Source organism: Armigeres subalbatus, chromosome 3 (assembly GCF_024139115.2).
Source record: "Armigeres subalbatus isolate Guangzhou_Male chromosome 3, GZ_Asu_2, whole genome shotgun sequence".
NCBI classification, from domain to species: Eukaryota; Metazoa; Arthropoda; class Insecta; order Diptera; family Culicidae; genus Armigeres; species Armigeres subalbatus.
Window position 1 is genome coordinate 252,887,570 of NC_085141.1, and position 25,977 is coordinate 252,913,546.

Here is a 25,977-nt window from a genome sequence, read left to right on the forward strand (position 1 = left end):
TTGATTTCGAGTATTACGTCGACGTTCTACAGTACCACGGATGTCAAGTAATCGATATGGATCTCGATCGATCAGTCATGTATTACAACCATTCGTGAGCTGATTATTATCCGTTTGGGTTGTTGATGACAGTTCCGATGAATCCAACACCGTGGAAGTATCTCGTGATGTCAATTGAAAATCTGAGGGATTTGTCATGTTTCCTACTAATCTGAATTCACAGTTCTAATTATAAAATTGAATGATTCAGAAAGAAAAGATGACTGATCATCACAGGCTGAGGAGCGAAACGGCGGACGTGAGCGGAGTTCGAGTATTACCAATCGTCGTCGAAGCACGCCAAACCAAAATAGGGCAATAAAGCCGCATCACGTTCACTTAACGCTCAAGTATGTGAGATGAGTAATTAATATCCACCCGAACCGCGGTTGTGTAGAATTGTCGTTGCCATATTTATGCCCTTATGGCAGCTCGTGGATCGTGTGTTCTGTGTTTGCGTTGGAAATGGAAACGCATTTCACTGTGGTCGTCTTCGTCAGCTTCGTAGTTGCTCGTAGAGAGGTTCGATCGAGGTACATTCAACCGTCATCAAACCAGATGATGCCACGACATGGTGCGGCGCCCTGTCGTCAAGATTCATTGATCAAATGTGCAATAACCATCACAACAGCAACGGTATCTGGGGTATTTATTGATCACAGACTGGCTCTTTCACTTTCAATCAATTGAAGGACCGGTCGCCCGGTTGCGCACCAGTCAGTCGCACTCGCAATCGATGATGATGGGGAAGCTAATCGAAGTGGCGAGGATGATAAATGAAAGTATTCGAGTTAATAAATCGAGCGTTGGAGATTACATGTAGGACGCAAAGTTAGATGACCATGGGTTGCAGTTCAGTCTAGTTTAGAGAGTGTAGCGTTTGGAAGTAGTGATTTCACGCTTTCGCAAATTGGACATTTTCTCGGGTGATGAAAAGTTAAAATTGTCCCATGCATTCCGATCAATGGCGTTTTGGGTCAACCAGATCCTCCCTCCTCAGAGCAAATATTTCAGGATAAGGATTTTATTGAACTCTTTATACATTTAAAAAAAAATGACACTGAATATTCAAGAGGCTCGAAATTCAAGAGACTAACTAGTAAAGACTTCGAATCACAAGCCGGAAATACTTTAAGCATTTTTTGAAGGTGCTGTCGTTTCATCAACTTTTAGTGGGCAAATGCATGCATCTTCATTTCTCTAGCAATCTCAATGCAAATTGATAAGCGTACATGCATGACTGGTACCAGAGTGGCGGATAATACTAACGACATCCCAGAAAAGCCAAAATTTCCAAATATTCATACATTTATCTGTTTTAGTTCTGATCTATTAATATAAGAGTGGCGACCATAGAAAATCGAGTTTGTCTCAAAGTGGTAATAAAATTTTATATATTTTGAATCATTGTCCAGAATCAGCGAAAGCAGATAAAAATTGTTTTCAACAAATTTGATGTAAAAAACAATTTTAATTATACAAATGGCTTTTTGTGGCTGTAATTTAAAATCACAAAATCACTCGCGCATCATGTAACAGCAGAATGAAGAGCATTATTTTTATTTTGTTTAGTCAGTGGAATGTTGGATTGCAATCCGATTTGTCGAGTCAAATACGAGAGCTTGAGCTTGATAGACTGTCCTAGGTTGCTATTCAACGAGTTGCTAATGTGACAGACAGGAGAAAGCAACTGATAGAATTTCTCATTGGATGAAGAAAACGAGCTTTTTCGTTCATCTCCAATTCTAGCAGTTTATACTACAATGCGGTAGTCAAGTTAAAGGTATATTATTGAAATGGAAACAGTATGGAAGTCCATTTTCAGTTCTAGCGATTGCTAGAACATGAGAAATATAGAGAAAGACACAAAGTAGGCGAATGGAACGGACCTGGGATTGAACCCACGACCTCCTGCGTATGAGGCAGAAGCAGTAGCCATATAACTATCAAGCCCATCAGATTTGTCGAGCCAAATACGAGAAACTAAAAAAAAACTTCTAAGGCAGCGGTTCTCAACCTTTTTCTTGAGAGGTACCCCTTTCGAGCTTTTACTTTCATTGAGGTACCCATTATTTTTTTTCGCTGTAAATGAAAATAGGCATAACGCATAAGTATGAAAACGGACCTGAAAAATAATGGCACTTCGAAAAGTTGTCTGAAATTTTCGCTGTTCCGCGAAGCATTCCAATTAAAATTAAGTTATTACACACCTTGAGGGCTTTTGGAAGCTTCCGAGCATCTTAAAGTGAGCCGAGCCCCTTGAAAGTAGGCTTCCGCGATTTTTTAAAAGGGAGCTTCCGCTTCTTGAAGAGAGGCTTCCGAGCAGGGCTGACAATAGTCATTCTCGTCGCATGAAGAAAGCGAAAAAAAATTAGTCTCCGTCATAACATTGCACGACGCAACACCTTTTCGTTTTCTTCGCACCACATGCGTACCACGACGATAGTCACGCAGCCAAAAGTTATGACGATTTTCGTCGTCACTTCTTCACACAATTGATTGCACGTCATTATAGACGGACTGGTTAAAAACATAATAGCGTCTCAAATAAACAAATAGTAGGAACTTTGGTAACATAAATGTATCGATAACATTCATAACGCTTTCATACGTTGCTTCAAATTCATTATTACAAAGGATTAGTAAAAATCTTCGCATGGCAGCTGCCGCTTGAAGAATAACGGTATGAAGTCTTCGTTCTTCGATGTCGTCATGACGATTTGGTTACACAACGAATCTTAACGTCGTGCGCGTCATTGACGATGTGTAGAGTAGCAATGAAGACACTGCATCTCGTCGCTACTGTGCCATTTCGTGCTATGACGATGACTATTGTCAGCCCTGTTTCCGAGCCTCTTGGGAGGAGGCTTCCGAGTCTCTTGAAAAGAGGTTTCCGAGCCTCTTGAAAGGAGGCTTCTTGAAAGGAGCCTTTCGAGCCTCTTGAACGGAGGCTTTCGAGCCTCTTGATAGGAGGCTTCCGAGCCCCTTGAAAGGAGGCTTCCGAGCCTTTCAAAAGGAGGTTGCCGAGCCTCTTGAAAGGAGGCTTCCGAGCCTCTTGAAAGGAGGCTTCCGAGCCTCTTGAAAGGAGGCTTCCGAGCCTCTTGAAATGAGGCTTCCGAGCCTCTTGAAATGAGGCTTCCGAGCCTCTTGAAAGGAGGTTTCCGACCCTCTTGAAAGGAGGCTTCCGAGTCTCTTGAAAGGAGGCTTCCGAGCCTCTTGAAAGGAGGCTTCCGAGCCTCTTGAAAGGAGGCTTCCGAGCCTCTTGAAAGGAGGCTTCCGAGCCTCTTGAAAGGAGGCTCCCGAGCCTCTTGAAAGGAGGCTCCCGAGCCTCTTGAAAGGAGGCTCCCGAGCCTCTTGAAAGGAGGCTCCGAGCCTCTTGAAAGGAGGCTCCGAGCCTCTTGAAAGGAGGCTCCGAGCCTCTTGAAAGGAGGCTCCGAGCCTCTTGAAAGGAGGCTCCGAGCCTCTTGAAAGGAGGCTCCGAGCCTCTTGAAAGGAGGCTTCCGAGCCTCTTGAAAGGAGGCTTCCGAGCCTCTTGAAAGGAGGCTTCCGAGCTTGAAAGGACGCTTCCGAGCCTCTTGAAAGGAGGCTTCCGAGCCTCTTGAAAGGAGGCTTCCAAGCCTCTTGAAAGGAGGCTTCCGAACATCTTGAAAGAAGGTATCAAAGCCTCTTGAAGGACGGCTTTCGACCCTCTTGAAAAGAGGCTTTCGAGTCTTTTGAAAAATGGCTTTCGAGCCTCTAGAAAGGAGCCTTTCAAGCCTCTTGAGCGGAGGCCTTCGAGCCTCTTGAGCGGAGGCCTTCGAGCCTCTTAAAAGGAGGCTTCCGAGCTCCTTGAAAGGACGCTTCCGAGTCTCTTGAAAGAAGGCTTCCGAGCCTCTTGAAAGGAGGCTCTCGAGCCTCTTGAAAGGAGGCTTCCGAGCTTGAAAGGACGCTTCCGAGCCTCTTGAAAGGACGCTTTCGAGCCTCTTGAAAGGAGGCTTCCGAACATCTTGGAAGAAGTTATCAAAGCCTTTTGAAGGACGGCTTTCGACCCTCTTGAAAAGAGGCTTTCGAGTCTTTTGAAAATGGCTTTCGAGCCTCTAGAAAGGAGCCTTTCAAGCCTTTTGAGCGGAGGCTTTCGAGCCTCTTAAAAGGAGGCTTCCGAGCTCCTTGAAAGGACGCTTCCGAGCCCCTTGAAAGGAGGCTTCCGAGCCCCTTGAAAGGAGACTTCCGAGCCGCTTGAAAGGAGGCTACCGAGCCTCCTTTCAGGCTTCAGAGCTTTTTTTAAAAGAGGTATGCGAGCCTTCCTTAAAGGAGGCTTCCGAGCCGCTTGAATGGAGGCTTCCTAGCCTCTTGAAAGGAAGCTTTCGAGCCTCTTTAAAGCAGGTCTCCGAAACTTTTGAAAAAAGGCATCCGAGCCTCTTGAAAGGAGGCTTCCGAGTCTCTTGAATGGAGGCTTTCGAGCCTCTTGAAAGCAGGCCTCCAAACCTCTTGAAAGAAGACATCCGAGCCTCTTGAAGAACTGCTTTCGAGCCTCTTGAAAGGCAGCTTTCGAGCCTCTTGAAAGGAGGCTTTTGAGCCTCTCGAAAAGAAGCTTGGAAGGTGGATTACGAGCTGCTTGGAAGGTGGCTTCCAAGCCTCTTACAACGAAGCTATTTATCTTTTCGGGAAAATCCGTCATGCCTCTCAAACGGAGGCCTCCGATCCTTTACATTCTGGAAACACTCTTCGTTTTGTCCCATCGCCCTGTGCCACACACTATGCTGGTTATAGTAACAGGATTTAATATGTTTTGATTTATCCTAGCACCACAACCGAGGTGAATTTGGTTACTGCAACTTTATTGTGACTGAAACTAGTCATATATAAGTTGCAGCAGTCTATTTGAAACAAGTGTGCTGCTCGGGTACTGGTCGCCGTACAGTACAATGTTTTGGAATAAAAAATTACACAATTATCAAAACCTCATCAATGCATGTTTTGTTCGCCATAATGCAGTTTTGTTCGAGGTACCCCCTGGGGCCGTCGAAGGTAGGACCTGGGAGAGAGCTCTCGATACCACAAATCAAATTTAATAAATACTGTCGTCAGGCAACAAGAAAATTTTCAACAAGAAATAACAATCAACGTAGGCGTCACCTGAAAGGACCAAATTTTGTTAGTATATTGCCTTACGAAATCTTCTTGCCGAAAGTTTTGATTTTGGCTCACTCTGACAGCTAGATTTCGGCTTGGCTTGAAACACACATTTTTTAAATCTGTTTTTCCCTCCCAAAGTAGGACTATTTGGCCTAATTCCGTTTGGCCGTAAAGTAGATGTCATCAAGTGAGAAATATAAAGTAAAAAGTGAAAATTGAGCAGTAAGAAGTGAGAAATGAGAAGGAAGAAATAAAAGGGAGAAAAATGGAAGAAGGACGGAAAATGGAAGAAGGAAAAAAAAAGAAATGGAGAAGAAAAGGGAAGAAAGAAGCAAGAAGGGAGAAGTAAACAAGAATGAGGAAGAAGATACGCAACAGGAAGCAAAAAAAAATCTCTTCTTAGAAAAAATAAAAAAGAGGAAAGGAAAACAAAAGAAGAAGGAATCAAAAAGCCGTGAAAAGCAAAAAGGGAGTAGAAAAAATGGAAGAAAAAGAATGAACGAGGAAGAAGGACGGAAGTAAAATGAATAATGCAAAAGGAAGCAAAATTTTTTTTTTCTGAGGAAAATAGAAAAGAAAGAGGACTCAAGATGGAAAAAGAAGAACGAAGTAGAAAAAGGGAAACTAAAATAAGAAAGGAGGAAGACGGAAGGAAGTAAAATCAATAGTGAAAAAGGAAGAAGAAGAAATGAAAAACGAAGAAGAAAGAAGGAATATAAAGAGAAAAAAAAGAAGAAAAAATCCTTATTACCGCTAGGTAGAATTAGCGGTAATGTTACCTTTCTCGTGTTGCCTGTCCCTTTGTTGTACGAGAGGTAAAAAAGTAGAATGATGAATAGGCCGATACCAGTGGCGTAGCCACGGGGGTGGTTTTGGACATAAAACCCCCCCAGAGACCAAATTTTTAGAAGAATTTTTTTTTTCGAAAAAACAAGACCCCCCAGACCAATTTTCTGGCTACGCCACTGGCCGATACAAATATTTAAAAACAATTATGTCTCCCCCCCCCCTCGGATTTTTTTCCCAAAAATTATATTTTGAAGGGGCAACAACAAAAAATTTGGATGATTTTGAGGATTTTCAAAACATTTTTTAACAAATCCGAGGAGTTTTATTGATTTTTTATTTTTATATTTATTTTTTATTATCCCCCTCCCCTGAACCTTTCGGAAACCAGTAGGACATAATTTAAATTAAATATTTGTACGGGCCAATGTAAGAAAATAAAGCGAGAAGTCGTTTTTGATTTTTTCTTGTATTTTTTTTACCATCTTCTTTCTTTCTTTTTGTTCTATATTTTCATTCTTTCTTTTTCACTCTTCTTTCTTCCTCATTCCTTTTTCATTTTCTTTATTTGAGTCATCCGTCTTTCTTTTTCATATTACTTAGTTTTATCTTTTCTATACAGAAAAGTTTTACCAATAAGCTTCCTTTAGTACTTTTCTTTTCTCTTTCTACTTATTTTTTGCCTTTCTCGTACAACAAAATTGTACCGAGAGGCTATCATTTTACTTCATTGTGGTGTGTGCACAAAAGCTAAGAAAAACATTAGCCAACTTTTCATATAGTAATCTTTGACCGATTTTCTCGCAATAAGTTGCATTCGACAGAGGGCAAAGCCTAGTTGATCACTATTGAATTTGATAACGATTGACCATTGCGTTTAAAAATTATAAAGAAAATTGTGTATCGAACCATACAAGGTTGGTGTCTTGGCTAAATGCGAGAAAGGCAGTATCACTACTAGGTGCATTAAATTGGTTTTTTCTTTTTCTTCTTTCGTCCTTCTTTGTTCTACATTTTTTTTTATTTGATCTGCCTTTTTTTGCTTTTTCTTTCAGCTATTTCCCTTCTTCTCACTTCTTACTTTTCACTTCTTCCTTCTCGCTCCTTACTTTTTGTTCACCACTTCTTACCTCAATATACTACGTTAAAATATGTTGGTACATTGGTCGCTTTTTACGCGGTTTGTTTTTTTTTTGGTTATTTGTAGCCTTTTGATTTGGTCGGGGTTCTGCCAAATTGTACTAAGCGCAAAAAAAACTAATTTTCCTGCACATATAGCAGATTCAGTTTGAATTGACGAGACACGATTTCCGTTTTTCTTGTACGAACAAAATATCACAAGTCGCTTGGTGCGTTTTGGCAAAACCTCGACCATTTATTAAACATCAAGTTGACCCCACGAAAAAAATCCACAAAAAATCGACGAAAACCAGAAGGAATTCAAAGCGTTGGATATTCAAATTGATGAATTTTAAGCTTTACATCATATCCGAGAGCAGGCGTGGTGGCCAGACCTTTTCCATCTCAGAAAACACTTATCATGCACCTGCCGTCTGCCGGCAGCTTACGACGCGTAATTGTTAAGAATTATCGCGGCTGATTATTTTAATGTTTTTAAATTACAAATTGCCGGGGTTCTGCCAAATCGTACCAAGTGCCAACAAAAAAATACCTATTTTCTGCCCAGGCTTTCGTTTACAGATTTGATTATTAACAAATCGTATCGTATATCCCTCAACCCCATAACTGATGACAACAAATGTACCTAATTTCAACTGCAAACTAATTATTTCCAATTTCCATTATTTCCATGATTAAACATTAAACTTTTACAACATTTTAACATTTTAACCGAAAAAAAGGAACATCTATTTGCTCCCCTCTATTTAATATCAGAACGTTTTATCTTGAGCCTACGTTTTGATACGAATGAGTTATAGCAAAAAAAGAGCCTCTTTTACTAATTTTCTAGATTATGATGGGAATTACAACGCAGAGGACAATACCTGCCGTAGCCCGATTGAACTGCGGCATGAGATTTTCAGTAGCGATGCCCCGATGCAAACTTGTCAGTAGCACACAATTGTCTATTTATGTTTCGCGATCCATTTTTAGAATTTTACGCAACAGCACACAAGATTTTTTTTGGCAGATCTATTCTATCGTCGATGTCATCATATCTAAGTAAATAATTTTGATGAAATTCAGTGTAAACATTACACTCTGTGTTACTCATCCATTTTTATCCACACGCTAAAAAGTTATCAACTAATCAATGTGTTCTTTTTACGATTACCCAAGTCATTGCTCACAACTCGAGTTTACCTTGAATGCAAATTTAATCTCAATATGTAGGTAAGACCGATAATTGATTCTCATCGTTCGGAGACTCGAAATGCAAATTTGTCGTCGGGGCCTCGGATCCTTCGAGAGTTGTCATTGATTACACACTTCAACTTGAACACTTAAACCGCATCAACAACAGTTTCGACTCTGATCTGATCGCATTGAGCGAAACGAGAATAAAAAAAATCACCACCGAAACCCCATGCCCTCCATTTTGGTCATTAGCTGCTGGTTTTAATTTAATTAAGTGTTCAACTCTCGGTGCGATTCTTGCCACTACACCGATGAACTGAAGTGGCTGCCCGGTTGAAAGACTTGTCACCAAACAACAGGCGAATCGAATGCAGTCTGACTGAGAGCTTCGGATACCGATACTGTGACTGGTTTTGAGCTGTATAGCCGCCTTCGCCGAGCAGGGTGGCCCACCAGAGCCAGTGCTTGCCGTAGCCGAATGTGGGCATTTTAATCAATGCAGCAGGCGGAACCCGTTTTTGGGCATTTATCTTTGAAATCGACAATGGATTGCACGCAGGGGTAATTTAGTGGTGAAGTTAATTAAAAGTCTTTCAGTTGCAGTGTTAAAAAAGATGAAGGGGGAAACTGTTTTCGCAGTAAGCCATAAGGCTCGCACAAAGCTTGGAACACTCGTACACTATATTATTGATTTAGGTATCGTATTTTTTTTATTATTGTCAGATGTGTTTCTTGAAACCTATTACGCTCAAGAAGATTGTTTGTGCATTTTAGAATGTTAAGTCCATGTTCTAGATCTTCAAAAATAATAATGCTAAAGTCGTTATTGTTATCTGAGTAAATGCTGTTTGTGGTTGCCAACATATTTAAAATAAAGATAAAATACAGATAAACATAGAAATAGTACTAAGGATGATTAACCGCCATTTGTAACGAACTCATGACCTCAAATTCGCCTCTATGCTCTGATTTCATCAGCGCTCCTCTGTTATCATTCAGAGCGTGTGACATTCCTACAAAAAGCAAGTGTTGCGCCCGTTATTTGTCCCTTGGGTATCATTTTTTCCCTCCGCTGTTTTTCGTTCCATTCCATTGTGCGCCGCGCTCTGAGTTTATCCGATTTACACCTTTCCCGCCCTCTCTTTCGAGAAAACAACACCCCGGAGTTCGACTCGCGCATCTTACATAATTGTCATGTTAATTAACTTTAATTATGGTCATTACTTTCATGCCTACCTCCTACCATTCGGGGCGCGTTCATGATGCCGATACGGTTGCCGTTGTTTGTTGTTGTCGCTAAATCGAATTCCGACAATCACTAGCATTGGAAATATCTCAAGGTATGCTAATTCGTGTGTTTCCGTCCGTTGACGTATTTGCATTTTTCAGCAATTTTAGTTTTCAGCTTGATCTGCTTTTCGTTTTGGTTCGATCTTCTCTATCGTAAACGAGTTCGAATTTTTGCTTTAATTCGATAATTTATAGCCACTTATCCAATTATTTTCAGTTTTCAAATTACCTTAGTTGTATATTAGCTTCGATCGGCTTTTCGTGCAATTCGTTTGAATTATGATATTTGACATACAGATGATCAATTAAAAAAATATTATTAATAATAATACATTCCATTTCAACGTTTAGATGGAATTTATATCACTTTCAAACAACTGGATAAGGCTTTTGTTTTCAGAGCCTTAAGTTTATTTTAGTATCTTATTTTGATAAACCATTTTTTAGCATACAAAACATCATTCAGAATTTCAACAACTCACAATTCACTTTTACAGACCTACACCCACTTACATGTATGTGTTGTCATCAATGGAATACCCTGTTGTCCGCCAGCTGTAAGTTTCGGATAAAACAAGTCCAATTGTCGGTTTGACTGTAGTTTCGTTTGTGTTGTCGTTTTATTTTTAAAGTAATTCTTCCTTCAACTATTATCTTCTTCTTCTTTTCTGTCTGTCTAACAACGCCTATCTATTGCTTTCGTTTGATTTCTTCCGCTTCAGTAGTTACCAACCCTAGGGCTTCTAGAAGCTCTCGGAAGCTTCAAATGGTTTTATTTGTTTCTGTCTGTCCGTCTGTTTCAGTTCGTTCATATTGTCTGTGTGTGATTTGAATAATTAATTTTCAGTCTAGGCTTTGCCGCCGGGGACTGAGTTCGCACGCTATCACGCTACCTGCCGGTGCTTATCGAAGCCGCGAGACTTGGGATTGAAGTTCCGTGTCCAATGCCTTGGTATAGACACGGGTCCACAAGCCCCACCATCCGAAGCATGCGATAACTTAATGCCGTTTATCCGTACATATTCAATTGTTTGTTAAGTTTCGTTTTCTTTCTCGCTCTTGATCGAAGTTAGTAGAGCAGCAGAAGCAGCAGCGTTTATCACCTTTCTTGTTGTTGCACGAGCAATTGTTTTGTAACTGAGCCGATTTACTAATGATTTGTTGTCGTTTAATTTTTTCGCACCTTCTCCACAGGCCTCCCGAAGAGTAGACGATCTGTTCGAAGATCTGCGCGATGGACACAACCTTCTTTCGCTCTTGGAAGTATTATCTGGCGAACATCTTGTAAGTACATTTTACTCAAGTCCATCACATTAATTCCTATCCATTATTGGAACTGTTTCATCATTTGCGATATTTTTCTAAAACTAGGAGAAGTTTCAAAACGCTGTATAGTAACATTGAATGAAAACTGGATAATTGAAGAAGTAGAAGAATCTGCTGTGATCAAAATGGCTTTCCTTCGTTAAAAGCGATGGATCCATAAATTTGAGAACTTTTTAATATCTAGTAAAACCAGTTTCCCGAAGTTTTTGCTATACGCAGGAATCTTGGACCAATGTGTTCTAGCGTTGAGAAAAATTCAAAATGGGGTTATAAATATTCACGCATGATCAAATTTCAATTCATTCCCTGATTTCGGCTCAGTTGGAATGCTGGCCTGTGCGTGCTTGAACTAGTTTTAGTGCAAAACTTTGTCCGTATCGATTTCGTTCTGGATCAGGCAGATTGTGGATTTTGGGACTGGTTTTTATACTAGAATTTGTTTCTCTGAGCTTAAACACGATTGACTGTGCTCAACTAGACCTAAACGAGCTTATACCGAGATTAACTAAGTTTCTCTGGGTTTTTCTGGGCTTCGATCGGTCTTGGAACTGGTTTGATCTGAGCTAGTACTGAGCTTCAACTAGTATTGGGCTGTTGATTGTTTATCAACCTTTCTGTCACTGACTGTCTGTTTTTAAGGGCTTTCAAACAATAAAACTGCTGTAAAAACTACATTTCTTGACAGATTTATTCGCAACAAGTTGCATTCGATCCGGATGGCGGATGGATCCCAATTTTCGATTCATATTAAATTTGGGTCAACCCTCAGTACGGTTCCAGAATTATTCCAGAATCCGTTGGGTCAGTTGTCTCCGGAAAAAGTGGCCTTAAACCAATTTAAGTCAAAACAGGTCGTGTGACACCTCAAACTTCATGATTTTACAAAACAATGATGGGAGTGATATGTTTAGGGTTCGTGGGCCACTCGGGTTCAATCCGGCCAATTCAGCCATAATCTGGGGGACCTCCGGATGGCCATATTTCCTAAATTGACTCATATAAGACCCCAAACGTCATGATTTCACGAAGCAATGATGGGAATAATATTTTTAGAGTTCCTGGGCCACTCGGGTTCAATCCGGCCGTAATCTTGGGGACCTTCGGAATGGACATTTCTATAACTGAGTCAAAATAAGTCGTGCGACACCTTAAACATCATGATTTCATGAAGCAATGATGGAAATGATATTTTCGGGGGGCCTGGGCCACTCGGGTTCTCGGCTCTGGGGGACCTCCGGAATATCCATTTCCTAAATTGAGCCAAACGCGACACCTCAAACTTCATACTTTCACAAAATATTGATTAGAATAGTATTTTAAGGGGTTTCTGGGCCACTTGGGTTCAATCTGGCCACATCGGCCACAATACGGAGGACAGAATGGCCATTTTATAAGTTGAGTCAAATCACGTCGTGTAACACCTCGAACTTCATGATTTCACAATTCAATGATGAGAAAGATATTTTTAGAGTTCCTTTGCTACTTGGGGTCAATCCGGAGGACTTACTGAATGGCCATTTCCTAAATTTAGTTGAAACAAATCATGTGACACCTTAAACATAATGATTTTACAAAACAATGATGGAAATAATATTCTAAGCATTCCTGGACCACTTGGGTTCAATCCGGTTTCATCGGTCATAATCCAGGTCGAACAGCAGTTTCAATTTTTGAAAGCCTACAAAATCAGACGTCAGTGACGGAAAGGCAGCCAATGTATGACCAAATGGCGTAAGAGCCACAAAAATAGAATTTATTTCAGTGTTTCGTGAAATCATCAAGTATCACGTGGCACACGTCCTACTTTGTTTGAATTCAAGAAATGACTTTTTCGTAGGTCTTTGTATCGTGGCCGAATTGACCGGATTGAACCCAAGTGGCACAGGAATGCTTAGGATATTACTTCCATCAGTGTTTTGTAAAATCATGATGTTTAGATGTGACATGAGGTGTTGCACGACCTATTTTGGGTCAATTTAGAAAATTGCCATTCCGTATGTTTGAATCGTCTGTAATAAATGGGCTGCGAGGAAGATTCGGTTAACGTTGGATGCCGCAGCCAAGGTAGGAGGAACCTCGCTGACCACTGCGTTCAATGGTAAATACCACTCTCTACCTATTTCGCTAGAGCTGATGTTGCTGGATGTTGGATGTTGCTTTATACGCATATCCCTTCTTTACAAAGTCGCCAATTAGTCCAATAAATCGATATTAATAACTGAATATAGCATCCAAATATAACATTAGCTCTACACGTTTCTTCGAAATAGCATGTTATCTACCACAAAATAATAATCATCCAGGTTGACGTTTATCACTTCGCCTTTCATTTGCCTATTCTATTTATCGAGGGATTCCTCGCAGCCCATTTATTACACACGGTTCAAACACCGTAGGTCCACCGGAATGTTACCGGATTTTTACCCGAGTTGCGCAGGAACCGTGAAAGTTGCATTCCGATCATTGCTTTGAGAAATCCTGAAGTTTGAGGTATCACAAGACTTATTTAATCTCAATTTAGGAAATGGGGTCCAGGAACCCTAAAAATAATTTTCATCGTTGCTTTGTGAAATAAATAAGTTTGAGGTGTCGCACGACCTATTTTGACTTAATGTAGGAAATGACCATTCCGAAGGGTCCCCGGATTGTGGCCGGATTGTACACGAGTGGTCCCGGAACCCTGAAAATATCATTCCCATCATTGTTTTGTGAAACCATGAAATTTAAGGTGCCATACGACTTATTTTGACTCAATTTAGGGAATGGCCATTTCGGAGCTCTCAGGATTGGCCAGATTGAAGCCGAGTGGTCCAGGAACCCTGAAAATATTGTTTTCATCGTTACTTTGTGAAATCATGAAGTTTGAGGTGTCACACGACCTATTTTGGTCATTCCGGAGGTCCCCCGGATTGTGTGCAGGATTGCCCGGATTGAGCCCGAGTGGCCCAGGAACCCTGAAAATGTTATTTCCATTATTGTTTTATGAAATCATGAAGTTCCAAATCCAGTATAAATCAATATTACGATCTATCCGGATGAAATGCAACGAATCGTTCAAGAAATGTGGTTTACAGCAGTTTTAAACAGACGTCAGGGACAGAGAGGTTAATAACCTAAGCAGCAGCCAGTGGCGTCACTTTTTACCTGTGCACTGACCAGGGACGGGAACGGTTGACATTTCTTTTTATCATCCATTCTGCCACGCAGTCACAGAAAAACAAAACCACGGCAGCCGCAGCAGCAGCTACGACAAAGCAGACGACAGTCAGCACATGATTTTATTATTTTCTCTCCCCATAATTAATGTTTCTGTACGCTCATTTCACGACGTATGACTGTTTTAGGTGGTAAATTATTATTTCATTATTCCTTGGTCGTTTTAGAGACTAGAACTAATGAATTAGTACCAACGGCTAGCATTCTTTCTAGGCTTTGCACCACAGGCAATTAAACTCAATTTTGTTCTGTTCGCGCTGTGCACGAACCGAAACAAAAAAATCTCATGCAAATGCTGACCGCACCGACGGCTCTACTGTCACGCAGCAGCAAAAAACAGTTTGCCTCATCGACAAAAAAATGTCACAATGAGGCGTACATTTTTTTTGAAAACCGTTTCGCTTTGTGCGATGTGTGAAATTTGACCGGATAAAATGTAAACATTCGCATAATCACAGTGTTTTACTGTACATTTCCCAACACTGGCACTGACCCAAAAAGTGAAAAATTTTACATTTTGACGGTCCAAATGGAAAAGAAAATTATCAAAGTCGTTTATACTAATCAAAATCTAGTTATTCTAGGCATTTTCATACACCAATTTCTTAAATTTAAGCTCAGTACACAGGTAGATTGAGGTTAGGGAAACGCCACTGCATAATCTATTGAGCTGCCGTTTTCACCGCTATCCAAATAACTTCATCCCGGTACATCCTTTCAATGAGGTTATCCGGAGTTGCTGACAAGCAGCATTTCATGTCGCTCATCATCGAAACGCGGGCATGGACACATCACATGCTCTGCCGACTCTACCACGCCCATGCATCCCTGGCACGTAGATTTGGCAAACCCGAACCTGTGATAGCACTTTTTAAAACAGCCAAGACAATACCTGTGGAAGGTGGTGGAAGTTGTTCTGACCATGCTTTCTTGTCACCCAACTCGACAGTCGACACATTCGGAATTGGTCTGTGGGTCCAACAACATTTGACTGCGATGTCTCATGGTCTTTGCCATTTGAACAGCGAGGCAGCTCTTTTGACACGTCGCACTTGCACCGAGTCCATGTCGCATCCCGGAGCAGAGTTATTCAATGAAAGAAGAGACATGGATAATTTTATCAGCGACTGATTCTCAAAATAGCGATTCTGTTGGTATGGAATCCGGACAGACTTTTTGCGAAGTTGAATATCCGTCGATTAGAGTATTCTCCACTCTCGTTGGTCAAAATGCGGTTCCGCATGTTGCGGGCAGTTTTCCTAAATATTGTCAGTTGTCATTGAGGTTTCTCGTGATAGTCACTCGACAAAACGTCGCCAGCTGTAGCTACGTTTTTCCTTTAGAAGATTTTTGAGCTCTTTTCTTAGACTTGAATCAGATTTTTTAGAACACAACTTAGTACATTCATCATCCCATCCAGGAGTGGCAAATCTTCTTTTAACAGATGTACTAGGAACGCGTTGTTCCTGAACTTCTAGAGCAATTTGTATGAATTAATTCGGTAAGGAATCGATACTCATCTAGTGGTAGAAGTACATCAGGTGAATTGATACAAATTTTTACCGCTGATGCAAATTTTTGCCCGTCAAAGTTCTTCATTAGGTCGAAAAGAACATTCACTGGCTCAGATTGTTGATAGCTACTTTTAATTGTAGTGACTATCGGCATATGGTCAATACCATGGGGATCTTGGATTAGCTTTTACGAGCATTCTAATCATAGTGAAATTGAGCATAAAGATTTTGTTGATCATTTGGTCCTATTCGAGTTACTTCACCAGTTTTCAATATTTTCAAATTCAAATAGTCTCACAAATTATAAAAATTTGGCGCTCTCTAATTGCCATACGTTTTACCCTATCCAATACCATGTGCGTCCATATCACCCAAAGCAGCAGAAAAGCCTGTGCAAGGCGTGAAGTTCCTTTCCCCTCTGCATAGTCCATAGCCAAGCATTAATGGAGTATGCAAATCTTTTTCAAACTGATTGATCAAGCTTCCTCGTTGCTTCAAAGCGATTTCGTACCAGTAGAATCATTATTATAAACTAGTTTATTTGTGGACGCAGTAGCGCCCGTGGCAAGTGTTTTTTTTTCTCAATATGAACGGTTCATTAATTCATACATTGAAAAAATGAAAATTTTCAACGTCTGTTGTCTGTGAATTTTTTCATCAAATGCTGTGTCTGGTTGTCTAAGGTTGTCACTGGTTTTATGCATCTGATAAAAGAAAAGAATTGAAGTGTCAAATATTTTATTTTTTATGAGAATTTCCCCGCGTGCTGCGTCTGGTTGGCTAGTCACCGGACAGACAAACAGGGCTATTATATATAGTATAGTATAATTGTATAACAACGGAAACCTCATCATCAGTTTCACTATGAAAACTCACTGCGTTACGTTAAAAGCGTCATCGGCGACATGAACGCTATGCAGCTTCTGGAAGCACTTTCGTCCTCGCAAGAATATTCATAAAGCCAGATCAGCTAATCAAGAATCGGAGAACTAAAGCTACCACGTTCTAATCAACGGTCAATTTTTCGTCAATATCAAAAACGCCCTCGTTTACTACAGTGCGAATAGAGAATCCGACCACTACCTCGTTGTAGTATGCCTGCTTCTTATTGACATTACATCCCCCACTGCATACTGTTTCCTTTTAGGGAAAACGTGTTCGAAATTATTTTGGCATGTGAAAAAGCATTTTAGACCTATACGTTTTGCAGCAAAGTGATTCCACTAAATATTCTTGATTTTTTGGATGTATCTATTTTGTGATCAATCCACCTAGAAGTGAGAAATTAGTTTTTTTTATTATCGATTTGAAAAAAAAACCTTGTTTAGCAATGTTGTAGAGAAAGTCATAAGAAATGTTTTTGCAGAAGACACTATAGGTCTATCTTCAAATTCAAATGGTCAACATTAATTTTTCAATAAAATAAACTGAAAATCATTTTTCTTTTAATAACTTTTTCTATATATTTTCCACAATTTTCAAATGTTCTACCATTAAAAGCGTAATTTAAAAATACACGTTATGCTGAGAAAACATTATTTTTTATCTCTTATATATAAAGAGATATTTGAGATTTTCTAGCAAAAAACTTTGCTGAACGAAAAAATAATTTCGATCACGTTTTTCCTTGGAAGAAAACAGTGTGTAGTGTGGGACATTGCCGTTTCGCTGCTTAGTGTTCATTCAGCCCTTCCATAGTTACTAACCCCGAGGTTTCTAAGCCAAGTTACCTTTTTTGCATTCGTATATCATGAGGCTTACACGATGATACTTTGATGCCCAAGAAAGGCGAGACAATTTCCAAACCGAAAATTGCCTGGACCGGCACTGGAAATGGAACCCAGCCACCTTCTGCATGGTATTGCTTTATAGCCGCGCATCTAGGCTAAGCAGGGTCTGCGCTCTAAGCGAAGGTTTCGTCGAAGACGAACGCCACGGTCAAACAAAGAGCGGCAAAAAAAATCATTTTGGTATTACCGCAATATTTTTTTTACTCTGTGAATGGTGAATGGTTTTAATTTGCACACTTTAGTCTATGCCCTTTCTAAGAGATCAGGCATATGAGGTCATCCAACCAGCCGGTAAGCAGGTCTTCATCCTCCCATATTTTTCGATGAATGCTCACTTCCAAGTTTGAGAACCGGGTTCTCGTCCTTCTTATCAGCTTTACTGTTTTAAGCTCATTTGTAGCCTTTTTAACCTTATCCAGCGCTGGTGGTTCCACAACTAGACCGTCGTTGACTATGCCTACCTTGACCATTAATACATTTTCGTTTCCACCGTGCAAGAAATTTTCTAAGCACTCCTTCCAGCACAGGCTTTCCTGTCAGCAAATTCCCCTCTCAGTCATTGTACAAGGCGGGCACTAGCGCGGTCTTATGTCGCGCGTTATTTACAGTCGCGAAGAACTTCTGCATATCGTTTCTATCCATGTTCTCCTGTGTTAAAGCTATCACACTCTCTAAGTGCTGTCTTTTATTTCTGTATCGGTTACAATAGTGAACGGTACAGTGTAGCAAGGCACTGTACCGTTCACTATTGCAACGGATACGAGCCACAAGCATCGAAACTCGAACGTATCTAGTCACAGGATGCCTTCTTGTTGCAGAAAACACATTTATTTGTTCAGGAAACGATTGAGCGGCATTGGCAGGTGAGTGTTGGGGTATATGTGGTGCCTTGTGCACATGTGATGAATGGGGAGTGCTAGGAGAGTTGAGGCGCATACGTGCATTCAGCACTTCCATAGTGTACGTCATATAGGGGATGCAATGCCCAGTAGTCATCCCCGAAGTATTGCTAAATTGCGGGCCGGGGGAATGAATCCCCACACTACCTGGGTTAATTTCCCCGATTGCAGATTTCCATTACCATCGTTAAAAAAAAGGAAACGATTCTGCCTGTGCTGTCTTGCAGATTGATTTTATCGGGCCTACACAAACTAATTTAACGGTTTCACGGGCTTTCCGAGGTCAATCTTGGAAGTAAGTTCCCACAAGACAAGGCTTTCGGGCATTCCTTGGTTACCCCAAGGCTATAAGTTCCTACCCCTCCAGTGACCGGGCAGCCCGGGAACCTCAACCCGGGCGGGTTCTAAGTCCCTCGCAACATAAACCACCGATTTCAACAAGGTCAGGTTGGGGGGGGGTGTCTCAATTCCCCAATCCCATTACTGTCGCTTCACCTGCATAGTCATAAATTCCCTGTTTTTTTACCGCAGTAATGCAAGAACGAATATGCTGCTGTCAATCGATTTCAGAGCTCTAAAGCTGATATCCAGCATTCTGATCTTATTTATTTCATTTTCCTGCGTTCTGCATACGTTCAATTACGTTCGGATACATCAGAACATTTTCGGAATTTAATTTCCGTGCTGAGTTCGGATGACCAGAGGGAATAAGAGGCTTGATCGCGACAATTGGGGTAAGTCTTCCGCCTCAAGTCGTTTCAATTATATCCGGAGAGCAGCGCAATCAACGTCACTTGGACCTATATTATTACTACCAAGTATTATCTAGATTTTCCCGTAGTTGGATATTTCAAACTTTATCGTTTGTTATGTTACGCCATAGTTTCCTTTTCATCGAGCATTTTTAGTCATAAACCATTTTTATCCAAATGTTAAGTGTTAGTATTAAGTTTTAAAATGATCATATATTAAGTTTATTTGTATTAAAATTTGTCAATAGTCACGGTTGAACCTGAGGGTGGACATCCTGCCCCCTCCTCCTGCCAAGTACCCCTGCCCTTGGCATTCTCCACGGGTGAAGAACTTAAAAATTTAAAAATTCACATAAACAAATGAAAAAAAGCTTTCTGCAATCCGCCTTGGTTAAGAGGATCTAATCGTAGGGTATCAGAACGTCGGCTCAGGCGGTATGGCCTCTTCATATGGAAGATTTGTGCCTCCTAAGGAAAGAGGGGACACGGATACATGGATTAGTCGTCGAAAAGTCTGGTTCACTCTTCCACTTGGTACCGAGTTAGCTACGTTCATTATAGCCAGCACTGTCTTATGGTTAATTTTTTTGTGTGTGTTCAGTTGTGAAAGATCAGATTCAGCATTTTTTTCTTATCTGATGGGAAGCTCCTTAACTCGCAACTGTCTACATAAGTATGGGTGATATCCTCGGCAATGACATTCTCCTCGTGCTGACCCGAGCATGATGAGCTAGTGGACCAGAACATTTTTACATTGATAACGTAGATTTGGAACGGTTGATGCGGATTTATTCAAAATACAAAAATTTGTCACTTCCATTCTACCACTCGTATCTTCATCATGTTCTCATGACAAATCTGAATAAATACGATAATGATCGATTGTTGCTGTAGCGTGAACGTCGTCAATGATGCTTAACCCTTTTGTTACCGACAAAAAAAAACACCCTTACGTTACCGACAGGGTACCCGGGTACCCACGGACTTAAAATGATCATAACATTGTCAGTTTTTCACCGATTTCGACGATTTTGGTTGCTACGGATGCAGGAACTTACCCGCTATTTGATACATGTTACAGAGAACCGATTCGGATTACCTGGTAACCGGAATTCCGGATTAACTGGGCCAAGTCCCAAAGTATGTGTGAATTGAAGATATATATTCAACCAAATGAAGATTTCTTGCGTGATGACTAATAAACTTCGTTGGAAATTTAAAGAATATAACTTAACTACGTTACAGGACCATTTTATGAATTAATCCCGGAACGGTTATTCCGGAAACAGGTTCCCGTGGGGCCTAAAGTGGCCACAAACTTATTCTAAAGAAACCCTGGCAATATGGGTATCAAACTTTATGAATTTATTTCGGAAGCATAATCTGATAAGTAATTGGACCATTGGATGGTTTGACAATGGATCGGTCATCCTGGAACAGGTTCCCGTGGGGCCTAAAGTGGCCACAAACTCGTTTTGAAGAAACCCTGGCAATATGGGTATCAAAATTCATGAAATTGTTTCGGAAGCATGATCCGATAAGTAATTGGACCATAGGATGGTTTGGCAACGGACCGGTCATCCTGGAACAGGTTCTCGTGGGGCCTAAAGTGGCCACAAACTCATTCTGAAGTAACCCTGGCAATATGGGTATCAAAATTCATGAAATTGTATCGGAAGCATGATCCGATAATAAGTGGACCATAGGATGGTTTGACAACGGACCGGTCATCCTGGAACAGGTTCCCGTGGGGCCTAAAGTGGCCACAAACTCGTTTTGAAGAAACCCTGGCAATATGGGCATCAAAATTGTTTCGTAAGCATGATCCGATAAGTAATTGGACCATAGGATGGTTTGTCAACGGACCGGTCATCCTGGAACAGGTTCCCGTGGGGCCTAAAGTGGCCACAAACTCATTCTGAAGAAACCCTGGCAATATGGGTATCAAAATTCATGAAATTGTTTCGGAAGCATGATCTGATAAGTAATTGGACCATTGGATGGTTTGACAACGGACCGGTCATCCTGGAACAGGTTCCCGTGGGGCCTAAAGTGGCCACAAACTCATTCTGAAGAAACCCTGGCAATATTGGTATCAAAATTGTTTCGGTAAGCATGATCCGATAAGTAATTGGACCATAGGATGGTTTGTCAACGGACCGGTCATCCTGGAACAGGTTTCCGTGGGGCCTAAAGTGGCCACAAACTTATTCTGAAGAAACCCTGGCAATATGGATATCAAAATTCATGAAATTGTTTCGGAAGCATGATCTGATAAGTAATTGAACCATTGGATGGTTTGACAACGGGCCGGTCATCCTGGAACAGGTTCCCGTGGGGCCTAAAGTGGCCACAAACTCATTTTGAAGAAGCCCAGGCAATGTGGGTATCAAAATTCATGAAATTGTATCGGAAGCATGATCCGATAAGTAATTGGACCATAGGATGGTTTGAAAATGGGCCGGTCATCCTGGAACAGGTTCTCGTGGGGCCTAAAGTGGCCACAAACTCATTCTGAAGAAACCCTGGCAATATGGGTATCAAAATTCTTAAAATTATTTCGGAAGCATGATCTGATAAGTAATTGGACCATTGGATGGTTTGACAACGGACCGGTCATCCTGGAACAGGTTCCCGTGGGGCCTAAAGTGGCCACAAACTCATTTTGAAGAAGCCCAGGCAATGTGGGTATCAAAATTCATGAAATTGTCTCGGAAGCATGATCGTTTGGGTTATTAGGCCATAAGATGGTTTGACAATGGATCGGTCATTCTCACACAGGTTTCCGAGGGGACCCTGATTTAGAAGAAACACTTGCTACATATCTTCTTTTCCCGTTATTTCTTGTCAAAAAGATTTAAAAACAGACAGGTACTCAGAAATGATTTATAATGAACCACAGACGCTGTAAGTATCATTGGTGTTTGCTGAATAATTTACAAAAATTAAAATAACGACTGAAATTTTCAAAAAAAAATTATGGATGCAAAATGGGTCAAAAACGTGACAAAAGCGGAACGTGATGAAATCGGGTCGAAAATGTGATAAAGTCGGAGGTAGATAAAATCGGGGAGTGACAAAATCGGGTCAACGCTGTGTAACTTTTCACTTCTCTCTCCTCATTTCTCTCATTTCACTATTCACTTTTTACTTTCAATTTCTCACTGCTCACTTCTCACTATTCACTCCTCACTTCTCATTCGACCCAATAACCATTCGGCCTAACAGCCACTCAGCCTGATGACCCAACATCAGTCCCATCTTCTTGGAAAAACATGTTTCCGAAAATATTTCAAGAACTTTTATGCCAGGGTGCTTCTAAATGAGTTTGTGGCCACTAAAGGCCTTTCGGGAACTTGTTCTAGCATGACTGTTCTGGTTGATATCCATCCTATGGTTTCAACTTTATGAATAACATGTTTCAGGAAAAAATCCAAGAATTTTGATACCCATATTGCCAGGGTTTTTTTCTAAATGAGTTTTTGGCCCCTACTGGCCTTCCGGGAACTTGTTCCAGAATGACCGTTCCGGTTGATATCCATCCTATGGTCTCAACTACATGGAAACGTGTTTCCGGAACAATTCCAAGAATTTTGATACCCATATTGCCAGGGATTCTCCCAAATGAATTTATGGTCACTTTAGGCCCTCCCCTCCGGGAACCTGTTCCAGAATGACCGTTCCGGGTCATATCCAATCTATGCTCTCAACTACATGGAAAACATGTTTCCGGAACAATTCCAAAAATTTTGATACCCATATTGCCAGGGTTTATTCTTAATGAGTGTTTGGCCCCTACGGACGCTCTAGGAACCTGTTCCAGAATGAACGTTCCGGTTCATATCCATCCTATGGTCTCAACAACATGGAAATTATGTTTGCGGAACAATTCCAAGAATTTTGATACCCATATTGCCAGGGTTTATTCTAAATGCGTTTTTGGCCACTACGGGCCTTTCGGGCCCTCCGGGAACCTGTTCCAGAATGACCATTCCGGTTCATATCCATCCTATGGTCTCAACTACATGGAAAATATGTTTTCGGAACAATTCCAAGAATTTTGATACCCATATTGCTAGGGTTTATTCAAAATGAGTTTTTGGTCACTACGGGCCCTCCGGGAACCTGTTCCAAAATGACCGTTCCGGTTCATATCCATACTATGGTCTGAACTACATGAATAACATGTCTCCGGAAAAATTCCAAGAATTTTGATACCCATATTGCCAGGGTTTATTCTAAATGAGTTTTTGGCCACTACGGGCCTTTCGGGCCCTCCGGGAACCTGTTCCAGAATGACCATTCCGGTTCATATCCATCCTATGGTCTCAACTACATGGAAAACATGTTCCCGAAACAATTTCAAGAATTTTGATACCCATATTGCCAGGAATGAATTTGCGGCCACTATAGGGCCCACGGGAACCTATTCCGGGATGTCCGTTCCGAGTCCATATGATCACGTGGTCCTAATACGTTGGGAAGTCATAATCCTCGAATTTTCTGCGAAACTGGTAGATCAGGGTACAAGAAATCATCATTTGGATTCTATAAGATCAACTTCTCCATTTTTGAGACATGGTCTAGCAAATCCGGAGCTCCGGTAACCAGGTAATCCGGATCGGTCCTATATGGCATGGAACGGATAGAGGATGAATTTCTTAATCCATAGCAAACGGAATCGTCCAAATCGGTTGAAAACTGACGAAGTTATGGTTATACCAAAACGTGGGTACCCGGGTACCCTGTCGGTACGTTACGGGGTAAAAATATTCAGAAGCCCCTCCCCAAGCCCCCCCCTACTGGATTTTCATTTTCGTACCACCCAAACCTTAATTTTGCCGAGTTTGAAGATGTCACGGAGTTTCAATTTCCTGCGATGTTCAGAACCCTAAAAAAATTTCACTTGAAAACGAAAAAGGTACCCGGGTACCCTGTCGGTAACAAAAGGGTTAAACACAAAAATAACGTTAGCCGAATTTAAAAAATCGTTGGTTAAAATAAAAAGTTTCGTTGGTTCTTTTTCGTAGAGAGTTGCGGATTATCAGCGGATTGATTGAATATTCAGTTTTTTCTTCATTTAGGTGGCTACTGCAGGATAGTTGGCCGCCCTATTTCGCCATCCTAATCACATGGGAATGAAGCAAGTTTTTTTTCTGTCAAAGCAAAACAAGAACTCAGTCACTGCTACTCTTTTCCAGCGTCTAGATATCTCAAAACAAATGACGACTTATCTTCAAAAGACATAATAATTTCATAGTCTCGTCGTCTAATCAATTTGCGTTTACTGTCCACTGTTTTATTCAGCACTGATGGAAGTTATTATTCTTGTTTCGACATCTCTGATCTGAGTTTTTTTTATCGATTTGACAGTTTTCAAGTTTTTAGCTGAAAAAAGCGCTTTTTAATGTATATTCAGAACTTACAGGAAACACTTTCAAACTAAGTACAACACTTTCATAAAAAGTTATTTGACTTTTATTTCCAACAAAATAAACTACTTTTCAGTAAAGAAGTGCATTACATTTAATTTTGAAATTATCGTTTTTTATGAGTACGCAAAGGTTAATTCATGCGCGCATGCAACTGTTTGTTGAACGGTGAATCTTTAGCTGAAAATTATTCATGATTTTTTATACTGACAGCAAAATTTTAAATACCGAAAATACGGGTAGTTTTTCGTCTCTAATACCGGTATTTTCGGTGCTCAAAATTGGCCAGCAACACTGGTATTACCGGTTTCGGTATTACCGGGTAGACCACCCTTTGATGACACCGGACCCCGTAATCGGATACAGTCTGAAACCACCGAGGTCTGCTGCAGCGTCATAGATCAACCGTTTTTTTTTTCTTTTTTTATGGTTCATACCTAGAGAAACCACGTTTTCCGGGAACCAATGGTGGAAATATTCGCTTTATCGGCTTTGTGTATTTTGCCTTTTTGCCCGAACTCAGGTATCTGTTGTAGCGCTCTGCGCATCGATGATGGATCCTACCTTAGTTTCTTCATCCAGAAATTTTATTCGATAATTCGGGTTAAGGTAGGGTAAACTGGGGTAATATGCACCCCCGGGGCAAAACGACTTTTTGACATTTTGCGGTGTTCCAAGAATATTTTCAAGAATGTTTACTACTGGATTGGTAGTTCGAGATCCGAACTACATGTGCTGTAGTAAATACTCTCGAAAAACTTCCGAAAATGTACTTAAAAATGCCAAAAGGTCGTTTTGTCCCGGGGGTGCATATTACCCCAGTTTCCCCTACACTGGGGGAAGTGGAAAATGAAAAATCGATAGTGCATGTTTGAATTAATGTATCTAAATGATCTAAATGCATTCAATCAAAATGGGCTATCAAAAACAGTCAATTTTGCACCAACTGTGCGGTAATTCATATCATTTTGGTTGCTTGGAATTTATGGAAACAAATTTAAAAATTAGGAGTTGTTTTTCCACTTAACCCTTTGGGATGGGGTAAGTGGAAAACCCATGTTACCTTGGCCTTCAATTGTGATGAGTAGTTACATATAACTAAAATCAAAACAGCAATTGCTCTGAATATCTTTTGTTGAATAATTTTATTGGCTTAACGGAATAGCTAGTGGAGGGGTGGTTTTGCCTTCTCGAACATTAAGCGTATGTAAAATCTGAAGGTTCGCCCCAAAGATGAACTTTTTATAGGAAAAATGATTCTTACAGGGTTATAAACTAATCAGCTTAGCTTAAAGAATTGAGGTGATGTCTGTGTGTGCGTGTTTGTATGTATGTGTGTGCACAAACCACGTACAAAACTACCTCCTATTTTTAAGCACTTGTCCTTAACCAATTTGTTCACACAAAAAATTGCATTCAACGGCAAAACTGATGCTGATGTCATATTAGAAATTTGGAGACAGTACTCGTCGATAGCAAATCCTTCCGCACGCGATGGC

At 40.7% G+C, this 25,977-nt stretch overlaps 1 protein-coding gene across 3 annotated transcripts in view; it reads left to right on the forward strand.

Annotated features, from left to right (window-relative positions):
- LOC134223585 (plectin-like) overlaps positions 1–25,977 on the forward strand; it is a 539,529-nt gene that overhangs the window by 410,473 nt on the left and 103,079 nt on the right. For all 3 annotated transcript variants that reach the window (XM_062702767.1, XM_062702766.1, XM_062702762.1), the window contains exon 4: positions 10,744–10,833. In XM_062702767.1, the coding sequence (XP_062558751.1) occupies positions 10,744–10,833 (90 nt within the window). The remainder of the gene's footprint in view (positions 1–10,743; positions 10,834–25,977) is intronic.